Here is a 12,696-nt window from a genome sequence, read left to right as displayed (position 1 = left end):
AGCTAAGAATCCCAAAAGGCAAAATCATTGAACCAGTGCAGTAAGAGGGCTTTGTATTAAATGAGAATTTTTGCTAAACTACAGTAACACTGAAGTGCGTTATGGTCAATGCCTAGCTGATTGCATTTTCATTTGTAATGTGGAAATACTGCCAAGAAATTGAATCAAGCTCACTCTGACAGCATATGTTACCTGGAATTTCTTGCTGCAATACAACTTTACTAAGTGACCCCTCATAATTGAGAGGTTTGACATTCTGAGCAATCGTCTGTAGTCTCTACAAAGCATAATGTAATAAAACAATGGAAGCCAACCCCTTGAAAAATTATGCATAACCATCATTTTCTAAACTTTTTTAAAAATTAGAATCATAAGGAAAATGTATTTTTAAAAATTTTATATATTTTCTTGAAAAATGGCTTCAGATTGTCTCCACTTAAATTTTAAATTTTTATTATTAGTTTTATTTGTTTATTCATTCAATAAATACTTAATGAATGCCTGCTATTTATCAAAAGCACTTGAGCAAAAATTAACAGTAACTCTTATTAGTACTTACCATGGGCCATGCGATGAAACCAGTAGTAGGCAAAGTCTACTCCTAGAAAGGTGAGATACCAAGTCCATGGAGAATCCCAAGGCAAACTGAAGAACCTATAGTTCTCCCAGATATAAATGTAACTGGTCACTTCAATGCTCCTGAAAAACAGGCTGGAAAATAAGAGTGACAGCATTTAGTGACAACCATTTTAGATACTCAATTTTGCTAAAATATTTCAGAAAATGTTTTTCAATTTATATCGCATATGTAAAAATTAAACTATTTCATTATGCTGCTTCTTCCTGCCATTTCATCACTGTTACAGGCTTACTACATGGTATCAAAATGATTCTGCAATCTGCATTTGGGGTAAAATTGGGAGTTCATAACCCACTTCAATCTAATGTATGAAATATGATATGTCAAGAGCTTTGTAATGTTGTGAACAACCAATAAAAAAAAATTTAAAAAAAATGATTCTCATGATATTTCCTTCTGTTTCATAGCCACTATGGATGCTAGTTGTTTGCACTCTAAATTTCATGGAATTCAGGAGACCATTTCTTTCTCATGTCCTTTAAAATACTTTTTTCACGAAACCCCTATACAATATACTAAACAACTATTTTTTTTGTGATTTTCATTTCTAAATTTTAATGAAGAACACAGTAAACATGGCTTATAAAGGAAGTATAAAGGGCAGAAAAATATAGAGCATATTTTTAAGACATCTGCAAATTTCCTGCTTCCTTCAAATATGTTGATTTATAAAATTTACATTCAGATTAAAATAGCTTATTTCTAATTCTATTCTCTTTCCTCTCCTCCCTCCTTCCTCTCTCTCATACATAGTTAGGGTTTTGTAGATTATGTTTAGTATCACATATTATATTCTTACAATATTTTAATATCTCACTTATGGAAGAAAAATTAGAGCTTTCAGAATGTTAGATATATACAAATATAGATGTTAATACAAATATAGAGGTATACGAATATAGTTAAAATAGATGTATAAGCATAGCTAAAATAATTGTTTTAAAACTGAATAATAAAATATCTGAATAACAGACTATGCCTTTCCATCTATTCTATTAAATGCTTTATTTAAATAACTTTCAAAAACATAAATAATATACATTAATTTCATATAGCATTTTAAAAATTTTTCTGTGATCAAAATTTCTGTAATCAAATTCAATATTAGATTTGACATAACCATTTGCTTTATTATCACTTTTATAAATTTGAGTGAATTGCCTTTTCCTTTTCTTTTTATTGTTATTAATCAAAAGCACTTGAGCAAAAGTGGTCGTTCTATCTCATAAAGTTTAGTTATAAGTCAACAACAAATTTGGTTTTCAACTTTCTGTGAAATTTCTTAAATATTATAGTTTCAGAGAAAAATCAAACCATCAGCTCAAATTATATTTTTAAAATTCTTTATTTTAATAGTATTTTCCTTTATAGGTCCAGTTTCTATGAATTAGCATGTTTCTGAGTCATTTGGAGATCTTAGCCTTTATTCTTAACTTTATTCTTGAGTTCAGTTATGATGGAATTTAATCATGATTCACTATCTTTAAAATAACCTCATATACTTTGTTTCAAGTTATTATCATTTAATCTGCAAACCAAAATATTAGATGACTTCACAATAGCATTAATATGCATAACTCATAAAATGTCAAGTAGTTACCATTTTGAGCAGGATTATACATCATCATATGTTAAAACTCAATTTGAAATTTTAGATTACATAGCTGTAAGTTTTGCTCCTGAGTGAAGTCCATAACCCAAGAAAACTGATCTTGCTTAAAGCAATACCAACCTGAGCAATGCTCTGAATATACCATAATTCCCTGATAAAGTAGCTTTTAGTCCTTCCATTGGACTCTTTCTCATAAAGTCTTGCTGAGGGTAGACCTCCACAAGTGTCAATTCCTAGACCTCACTATGTTGCCAAGAGTGTTTGTTTTTGGACATGCAGACAAGCAGAATTGGGACAAGAAGTCTGGAGTTCCTATGCAAGAGTGGTCCCTTCATGGGCCAGGGTGCACCCTGAGTCAGGTTCTCCCATTGAGTATGGAACTCTGAGGAATCTAAGAGCTGGAAATTTAATGACTGCCTTCCAAGTTTTTATCAAAGATATCTGTCAAGGTAAGGAATAGAATAAATTTTATCTTAAAGACTGTTAGCTTAGTTGGTATCTCCATGTGTTACTAAGGCTATTGACATTTGTATACTATTGACATTTGGTCATGAGAATTCTTGCTGTGGGACACTGTCTTGCACAAACATGTCCTGCAACTGTGAAATCTTAAAATTGCTCTCAATTGCAATTATTGGAGCATTACCCATATAAAATTAATGTTTCAGTCAAAAAATCATAAATACTGTCAGCTTTATATAGTTCAACCTAATAATTTCTCTAAAGCAGGGATTCTCAATCTTGAAACTGTTGCCATTTAAGGCCAGATAATCCTTTGGCATGAGGGCCTGTCCTGTGCATTATAGAATGTATGCCTTATCCCTGTTTTCTATCCACTAATTTCAGTAGCATAATTTCCCACATCATTTATGACAACCAAAATCATTTCCAGACATTGTCAAATGTTTCCTGGAGAGCAAAATTATCCACACCTGATAATCAGTGTTAAATAAAACAATGAATCAAGAAAGAAAAATTAAAACTTAGAAAATGCAACAGAGAGTTGAAATATCTACAGATTGTTATGTACAGTTCAGTACATGATATTGAAGCAATCTCATCCATGGATTCATTCAGTCATTCAAATAACCCATATTAGGAGCCCACTAAGTTTGAGGCACAGCATGAGTCACGGGAGATGTTGTCAAACAGGGCAAACATAATCACCTGCCTCATGGGGGTCTCTTATGTATATCATTTAAATTTTTTTTTCTATCTCCTTCATGAATTCAAATGACAACTAAAATATGCATTATGGTACCAAGATCTCAATAAAAGAGGGTGCTTGAAAAAACTTTCTTTCATAAAGTAAATAGAACCTGCTTGCAATTGAAATTATTTATTTCCTGTACAGGTGCCAGACCTTGAGCAGTCACCCAATTTATTACTCTGTCAACTGACTTATTAGGGTTGACACAAATCTAGTTGAAATATGTCTGACATAGTATAGTCAAGCCTCTTTTTTTTCACACTTTAGCATGAAACAAACTTTCTTCAAGGTGAGGGAAAGAGGGGAGAAGCTGTGGGAGTTGTATTCCCTCCTTTCTCTCAGCAAGATGAATATAATACTGTTCCATTATTCATGTGAAAGACTAACCAGGCAGTGCCCACAATTAAAGACAATTCACCAAAGTGATATAGCTTCGAAATGATTATCAATCTCTGAAAAGTCTTTGATTGCAGGAAATAGCACCTATATTCTCAAAACTGTTCCCACCAGACCCTGAATCAAAGCCAAAACTCTTTCCTTTTTTTCTCTTTCTAATTCCTCTGCTCCTTTATCCATCCTAAAACCCTATGTAAGACTCTGTATTCTGGAATTCAAACTTGAACTCTCTAAACCCCTTCCTGTGAGAAAAGGTATGTAAAACACAAGTGTATATACATCATGAGCTCACTATATCCCACAAAGATGGAATATTGGGTAGCACAGGGTCTTGGAATTACAAATACTAAATACTCTTTATGCATTGTTTGGATGTGAGACCCCAAAATGATCTCAATATAAAGAGACATTTGAAATCAAAATAGGCTCTTCTCCCATTGTCCTATTTCTTCACAGATTCCCCCCACTCCCCAAATAGAGGTAGTCTTGGATCAGAGATAATGTCTTTTGGCAAATAAAAGGTAACTCACTTATCTAACTAGTGTGATGATTCTTCATGTGTTTTACATAATATTTTCTCTCATTACTAGAACTTTGTCCTGTCAAAGTTCAGTTACTATAAAAAGCTACTTAGTAAGGTACAAAGTTGCTATTTAGTAATGACCTGAGTTTTCAGATAAAGTTCATTTATAATGATGAGATTAAAAATATTCAATAAAGTTGAAATAAAAATTATTTGGGAGTTGAGAATTTCAAGCTATTAGTTTTGAAAGTCACCTCAGCCTGAATCTACCATTACCAAGAGTAGAAATGTGACACTGAACATGTCATTCAGCTTTTTAGTACTTTGGGGTTTAATTTAGGATATGAGAACATTAGAATAAATGAGCCCTAATATTATCTAGCTCTCAGACACTCTCAAATTCTAATCAGTAAGAAAAGCAAGTGAAACTTAATGTGATACTTCCATTGCAAATGGTTAGCATTTCAAAGCAAATCTCAAGAGTAAGAATGATGTTTCCAGACTTCAAGGCATCCAACAATTTATACTACTTAAAAACTATGACCATAATTGTGTTTATTGCCCAAGTTAGCCAGATTATGCAAAAGGCATAGAAACAAATTAGACATTTTTATTTTTAATAGCCTTGTCTTGTAAGCTAGAAAATAAATGAATATTTAATGGGACCAATTAAAAAGATTCTTTAAAAAACACTAGTAAGTAATAGATAAATAAGTATGAATAAATATTTTGAAATATATGCATATGTCCATATAATTATATACATATATTTTCCGAGAAATTTTATTATATATTTATTTCAAAATCTCTTAAAACTGACCCAAAAACTTGTACTGCCTTTCTGTAAAGCTACTGCCACTTTTGCTCCATCTAGTGGAATATTGATTTTTGCTCAGTAATAGTAAGACAGATAATAAAACTTCGACCTCCCGAAATAGATAAAATGTGTACAGTGATTTCTTACTGCTAAATTATATTACAATTCTAAAATAGTCACATATAGTTTTTTTTTTACAACCATAAAATTATAAACTTTTGTAAATACAATGAAGTAACTTTTTGGAAAAAGCAAATTCACTATATTCTTTACAGGAAAATGTATTACTCTATTGAATAAGCAAAGAAGGCTGCATAGAGGTTAGTCTCACAATAATCTTTAAAGTTACTAATTCACAACAAAGACAAAATCTATTAATAAGGCATCTAATGTAAAAATTAAGAGGAAATGAGGTATTCTTCCCAGAAAATGTAACCAACAAACCAAAAAAATATTTAAGTGAAATTTTCCTTATATGATATCTTAAAAGTATTTAAAATTATTCTTTGAGCAAATAATCATTTAATATTAATAATAAGGTGCTATTCTAAACATTACCTTCATTCACTTATCTCTGATTAGAAAAGTGAATACTGCTTATTAAATTCATCATCCAAAATGATAAACACTCATTTGTTAGAGTCTAATGTTGCCAAAAGTAGTATTGCCCCATGGCTAACGTGTAGTATAAAAACCCAGTATACAATTTTTCTTTTTTCCCAGCCCCACCCTAAGGAGTCAAAAGTATTTCAAAGTAGTTTAATTTCCTCCTTTTTTTTTTTTTTTTAATGAACTGAAATGTTTTTGTCAGGAATGGAAAATTCCATAGCAAGCATAGTCAGTAAAAATGTGCATATGTATGGTTGAACATTGCAGGAGCTAGCTCCATACTAAAAATTGGCAGCGACCCATACATATTAAAAGTGGAGTGTCCCCAACTTATTTGAAAATTTACCTACTTAAATTATCCCTCCAACCTATTGCAATTTGATTTATAATCTGCTGTTTCAACAGAATAAATGAACCCATTAAAAACAAACATACTGTAGATATTTATATCGGGAATAAAGCTTCTCTGGGGAGGATGCAATTTATGGAAGCAGAAACATTGGAAGGAAGTAACAAATTGAGGTCCTGGTTCTCTAATGAAGAATTGGAAATTGAGTTCTGGTTAAACAAGAAGGGTAAAAAAAAGATGCGATTATTTTTCACTCGTTAACATTTAAGTCAGTAGCAAAATATGTCACAAGTTTTAGATAGCATTTTTTAAAATAAATTTTGTATCTATTTTGTTAAATCAAATTTAATTTTTATACTTGTAAATTATGACAGAAAAGCAGATTATCTCCATGATAAATTGTGTTTAATTAATGATAAATAAAAATATCTAGTTATAAATTCAGGACAAAATTCTGATTAAGAAGTCATCCTACCAGGTTTCAGAAGTGCAAAACAAATGGAGGAATACCCAGAATCTGGTTCTTGGGACAGATGGACTTTTATTACAGATCATGGTCTGTCCGACAGGCTTGTAAACAAGATATAATCTTGTCCATGGTTAAATATTTGAAAAGTGCAGCATGTTTCTTTTTTATGAATGTGATAAGTTCACTATCAATCTTTAAGACACTTCAAATTTTACGTAATGATTTAATTGAGATCTTCAAATAAATATTGCTTTTCCTCAAAGTCTGCATACAACATTTCCATTCCATGAATGTTGAAGCGGAAAAACATGTTCACTTTGATTTCCACTTCTTTTTTTTTTTTTTTTTTGTCAAGAGCCACATATCTACTTACAATTATTATCCAAAGCACAGCTTTTTACAAGTGAATAGTATAGTCATTTTTTTCTAGCAATTACATATTTTAAGGATGTGGCAAACTCTTGTTGCTAGCGTAGAAAATGAAATTAGTCCCTTGGAGAGGATGTGATCAATGCTGTGTTAATCTAACCCTCAGCTGTTAATGATTTGCACAGGGATTCCCCTTGATGCAGTGGCTTCAGCTGAAATACTAACTGTAAGAGTTGATGTCAGGTTCCCCTTCATATTCCATCCCCCGCCCCCGCCCCGAAAAAGGATTGAGTGGGGTGGACCCTGAGAATCAGCTTTCCATTTCTGCTTATACCTTGTCTTTGTCTGATAGTACAAAAATAAAAAGAGAAGAAAGTATTTTTATATTTCACTTTCAGATAATTTGCTTTCCTCTATCTTCCAGGTAAAAGGTTATAGAATATGAAATTCTTTGCAAAACAGAAAACTACACACATTGCTCTTTATATGGCGGGGGTTGGGGGAGCACTTGCTGTTCATTTTTGAGATACAGCTATAGAAAATATTCGCCAAATTCAAGTTCATAACCTTTTACCTTTCTCTTTAAAGGGTACTGGAGTTAACAGTTTGTGTTAGCTTAAGGAGTGTTATGAGTAGTGGATAAAGGAAGAGAACTTCATGTTCTGTCCCTGAAGGACGGGTGGGTTTGTTTTGGTTTTGGTTTCTTTCTTTCCTTCTGTTTCCTTCTTCCTCCCCTCCCCCACCCCACCCCCAATTTCTCTGTCAGGTGTAGAGGATGGAATTAGTGTGTTCCCTTTTTGTGTGTGTTTTTGTAAAAGTATGTATTTGATTTTTGTTTTACTTTTTTATAGTTCTGTACCTTTTCTGCTAAGCAGAAATATTGTACTGAGGATACAATGTGTGTTTATACTAGTTACAATATTATGAAAAGAGAATAATCTAATTTGATTTGCAGTGAAAGTCAAACTTGAAAAAGTAAAAGAAATGCTGAATTCATTCACTTACTGCCTCTCTATGCTCTTAACATTTTTACTTCGAATCAGTAAAATATGTGACCCATAATTGCACCTGCTGGGTTGCAGTTGCACCTTCTCAGTTATCAAGTGATTTGTATAGTTGATCAACCTTCTGATTTCCAATAACCTATACACTTAATTTTTTCAGAATAAATTACAGTAACAACTTTGATTTTGGGGAGGGAGGCGGGGGGCGGGGCCGGCTACTAAGAATTGAACCACTAAGCCACATCCCAAGTCCTTTTAATTTTTTATTTTGAGACAAGATCTTGCTACATTGCTTGGGGCCTCACTAAATTGCTGAGGCTGATCTTGAATTTGTGATCCTCCTACCTCAGGGTCCCAAGCTGCTAGGATCACAGGCATGTCACCACCACACCTGGCACAAATTGAATTTTTAAAATAAATAAATCTACATTCAAATCTACATATCCCTGAGTATACTGAACACATACATATATGTTCATTTATGTTCCCAGGAGATGTGAAATGGAGGAAATTGTCTATAATTTTAAATCTACCCTTAAGGTAAGCTGGGAATTAGCTACAAATAACTGGACTACCTTCCTCTGATTCCAGCTGCAACGTTCAACTGTACCAATGATTTTTCAGAGTCATTATTACTAAAATTATTACTAGTACTATATATACCTAACCTACTTTTCTCAGAGAAACACTTGAGAGATGTTTTAAGATCAAACTTCTATCTAGACTATATTATGAAATTATATGAAGTCACTTCACCTTTTCTCAAATACATTAAAATTGTACAGACTTTTTTTAAAAAAAAATCCACCTTAGTTTCCCAGTGGGTGGTTCATAGAAACATTCCAAAGCAATGAGCACTGGTCAGAAGTAAAGCTCTTAAAACAGTAAAAGCAGCAAGGCCTGGGAGGTTGCAATGAGAACATTCCTCAGCAGCCCAGAGTACAGGCTTCTGAGGACTGCTTCACCTCTGCTTCTTTGGCTAATCTTTATACAGTGAAAATGCCCTTCATTCATTGGGGTTTCCCTAATACATCACTAGCTAACTCTTTCTATAAAGCAGGTCACTTATTTTTTACTACTACTTACTCTTTTCGTTGTCCAATTTTATCATCAACATGACACACTAAGAATACTATTTTCTAAACTTTTACCACATACCAGGCACCATTCCAGGCATATGAAATGAAACTAAGAGATAAGTACACCTCTTATTCTCAAGTTGTATGCAAGTGAGCAGAGAGGGCTGGAGGAAAACAGGCCATGATCCTGCACCTGGGGTGATCCTGTACCTGCCCGGGAGTTCATGGGAACAATCTGGGGTGATCATGAGAGTTCATGGGACAATAGTGAAGTGCTGCCTAAGAGAGGGTTGGAAAATGGATGAGGCTTGTTGAGGAGAGTGAAGAAGAATGACTTTTGTTTAGACAAAAGAAATGAATTGGAGGTGGCCACATGGATGGCTTTGCATGCAAAACAAAGCACCTGTGGTGTGTTGGCCAAGCCACATAGCACAGCATGAAAGAACAAAGATGACTAAGGGGCAGGAAAATGGAGGGACCAAAAGCAAGGACAGAAAGAAAAAGCCCTCTGTTGTTTAGGATTTGTACTTTATTCTCAGAGCAATTCAGAACCAGTGAAGCATTTCTATTGGATCCAGATGATAGACATATTTGGCTGCCAAAGGCGTCATACTAGAGGTAGGACTTTGAGACTTTGTAATAGTCCAGACCCTTATATGACTTGCCTAGGGAATGCTGCAGCTCAGGGAGCTATCTGTGTGAATTATGCTAGAGCAAAATAAAATTTTCAATAGAAAATTAGAATTTTCTAATTTTGAAGTACAGTAATGCAAGTGCAAAATTTAAGGGTGTGCCAAGAAACTCAGAAATCAAGATAAATTATGTTCTAGATTTTTTTAAAAATACCAAGAAAAACAATGGCAAAAAAAAATGGCAAAAATGTACATAATGACAGGAGCTGAATGCTTTGAGGAAATACATGGAATTAAGCAAGTTCCCACATAATAAGTACATTTCTCTTCACTCTTGGAGATGCTAAGGGGTTTTGTTTGTTTTTTGTTGTTATTGATGTTTTATTTATTTTTTTAAAAATTACTGTTGCTAAATCATCTAACTTACCTTGGAAGCCGAGACAGAATACCAGCCGATAAGGATGTTAAAACATCATCCACGCGACTTAATGGCTTCCCTTTACAAACCCAGTTGATGACCAGTTCAAGCAGGATAAAGGAAATGAAAAATGGAGTAGCCTGGAAAGGAAATTACAAAGAAGAAAGGCTATGGTGTTTGATAATGAAATTCTTCCATACTTTCTGATTAGTCCTTCCATAATTGGGAAACCGAGTAGGAGATGTGCATAGACCTATTTTGGAAGATCTTTTCCCATTTGATGGGCAAAGAGATCTAGTGTATTTAGGGCATACACTAAATCTGTGGTCAAATTCTAACATCAAATTTGAAAATTAAATATAACTATAGACACAACTATAATAATTGTGCCAGGAAAATAATAAAAATAGGAAGGACACATACCAAGTTCCAGAAAATACATTTAAAATAAGTTAAGTAACCAGAAGTTTATCATATACCTATGACTGAGTGAGACTCACTTTAAGAGCATATCCTTAAGAATGAACCTGTTTCTAGTTTTATATATTTTGTATATATATATATATATATATATATATATATATATATATTAGAATGACTTCTAATGATGAAATTGAAAGAGTAAAAACAATTTTCTTCTGAGAGTCTTAGAGAATAAGATAATTTTCCATCTTGTTCAAAACACCACCAAAGTTTCATACCTTCAGTTTTAATTTTATTTAATGCAATTATTATTTTTTATTTATATATTTATTTTGTTTTATTTTATACCATTAAGGCTGTAGTATTGATGAATAAATATTAGATTTTGCTTGACATTATAATATAAATAATGATTTATGAAGATGAGTAATATAATTCTCTTTAAACATAAAAAAGAAAAAGCAATATTGAATTTTGAAAACAATATGGGTTTCACTCATTTGGAGGCTGATCATGAGTTGTGAAGTTTTCTAAACTGAACTTTGGAGAACATACTCTCTGATGTCATCTTTTTCTATTCCTGGCTTAAACTAGCAAGTGTGGTAGGAACTACTTGTCAGGGTGGGGAACTTCAGTATTCAAGTTCTAATTCTGGATATTTCCACTTCCAATCATAGCCAGGAACCAAAAGTGAAAAGTGCCTCTGAGCACTTGAGAGTTTCAAAGAAAACTTGGTTCAAGTTCAAATCTAGGAAGTCAGAGTTGGACTGAGTCAAGCTGCTCCATATCCTTCATTCTGCACAATTCTACCTAATTAAAGAGGTAATACTTTTTTGGAAGTGGTGGGAAAGTTAAACATTTTTAAATAAAAATTTTTTACAAAGTTTATTGATGTGGTGTAACTGTTTGACACTGAGTTTCCAACTGCTAAAAGCACAATGCCATGGTGTCTAGGAAAACTTTTAAATTTTTTATCATATTCTAGACTAACATATAAAGGAGGGGATTTATAGACAAAAATGGATATTGTATGAGAATTTAATTCAAGTAGAAATTCTTCTTTTGCTTTATGCCTTCAAGAAATTGAATTATTTTTATTGGAATGTAATAATTTGAAGAATGAAAGAGAACAAATCCCCAGGATATGTTGACCTTCTTTCTTATTAAGAAAAGATCCAGATTGCCTCCTTCAGTATAGTCTCACCTTTTTTACGTAATCAGGCACCTCTTCTGGAGTTTGGAATGAAGTTTCATTGGGCTTCATCATGTAAAACATCATGCGAACACCCTGGGAAACGGAAACATCCTGTTGGGCTTCTGGGTTCTTCATTCCTGCCCTTCTCTGATTCCCAGCTGGAGAGTATTTGGGATTCAGTGGTTGAAGCCAGAGGGTGAACAAAGAGGACAAGATGTGCAGCACAGCACAAGCCTCTGTCAGGAACAGATAGAGACAAAGCTCCAGAGAGAGCCCAGCCAGCAGCAGATTCTGTGCAGACAGGAAAAACAAGAATCAAGAACAAGTTCAGAGTTCACTGGACACCATCCCAAAAAGGGCGGGCGTGTGGGGGAGGAAAGGGTGGACTTGTACCCCAAATCAAAGACTCACAGTGCAGTTTGATTGTAGCCAGAGTAACTGAGCATCAAAAAATAGAAAAGATTTTAAAATAAAACGAAAATAAGAGTGTGCCTTGGAAAGAAAAAGCAGGTAAGGAGAGGTGATAAAGGATGAAAGTTCACTCTGGAAAAGTGGATGGAAGTTCAAAAGTCAGAGCTTATCAGAAAGAGTATTTTATCTCTCCTAGTTTTGAAATTCACAATGTGTTTAAGTTGGTAGCCTCTTCAAAGACCCTGTTTCATGAAGGATCTGGGTATTCTACCTAATGAAAGCTCCAAAGTCAGTAAGAACTGAATTTGGGCTTGTTATGTATTTCTGGATCTCAATCCAGTTAACTTTCAAATGTTTGCAATTCAATTCAAGAGCATTTGGTTTTCTACATAAGCATTATGGCTTCTCTATTCTCCTAAGCACTTACAGAAGAAGCTGCCAGGTGTTGCTGTAAGATCTTGCCTCTTTCTTCTCGAAAGAGCCTAAGTGATTATACCTTTTAGGTAGACTAGAGGGTGATTAATTTTCTGCATCTCCAGT

The 12,696-nt window shown here is 33.5% G+C and overlaps 1 protein-coding gene across 6 annotated transcripts in view; it reads right to left on the bottom strand.

Moving 5' to 3' along the window:
* Positions 1–12,180, bottom strand: part of Agmo (alkylglycerol monooxygenase) — a 325,071-nt gene extending 312,891 nt beyond the window's left edge. For 3 of the 6 annotated variants that reach the window (XM_078040037.1, XM_078040039.1, XM_078040036.1), the window contains exons 1-4: positions 12,157–12,179; positions 11,755–12,036; positions 10,137–10,267; positions 560–711 (exon numbers count right to left, since the gene is read on the bottom strand). In XM_078040037.1, the coding sequence (XP_077896163.1) occupies positions 560–711; positions 10,137–10,267; positions 11,755–11,880 (409 nt within the window). In that variant the 5' untranslated portion in view covers positions 11,881–12,036; positions 12,157–12,179. Of the gene's footprint in view, positions 1–559; positions 712–10,136; positions 10,268–11,754; positions 12,037–12,156 lie in introns of all 6 variants that reach the window. The other 3 variants (XM_078040035.1, XM_078040034.1, XM_040291151.2) reach the window with 2 other exon arrangements.
* Positions 12,181–12,696: the final 516 nt, after the last annotated feature.

The sequence above is a fragment of the Ictidomys tridecemlineatus genome, chromosome 2 (genome assembly GCF_052094955.1).
Source record: "Ictidomys tridecemlineatus isolate mIctTri1 chromosome 2, mIctTri1.hap1, whole genome shotgun sequence".
NCBI lineage: Eukaryota > Metazoa > Chordata > Mammalia > Rodentia > Sciuridae > Ictidomys > Ictidomys tridecemlineatus.
The sequence above is the reverse complement of the archived record's forward strand: the minus strand, read 5'-3'. Positions and strand labels throughout refer to the sequence as shown.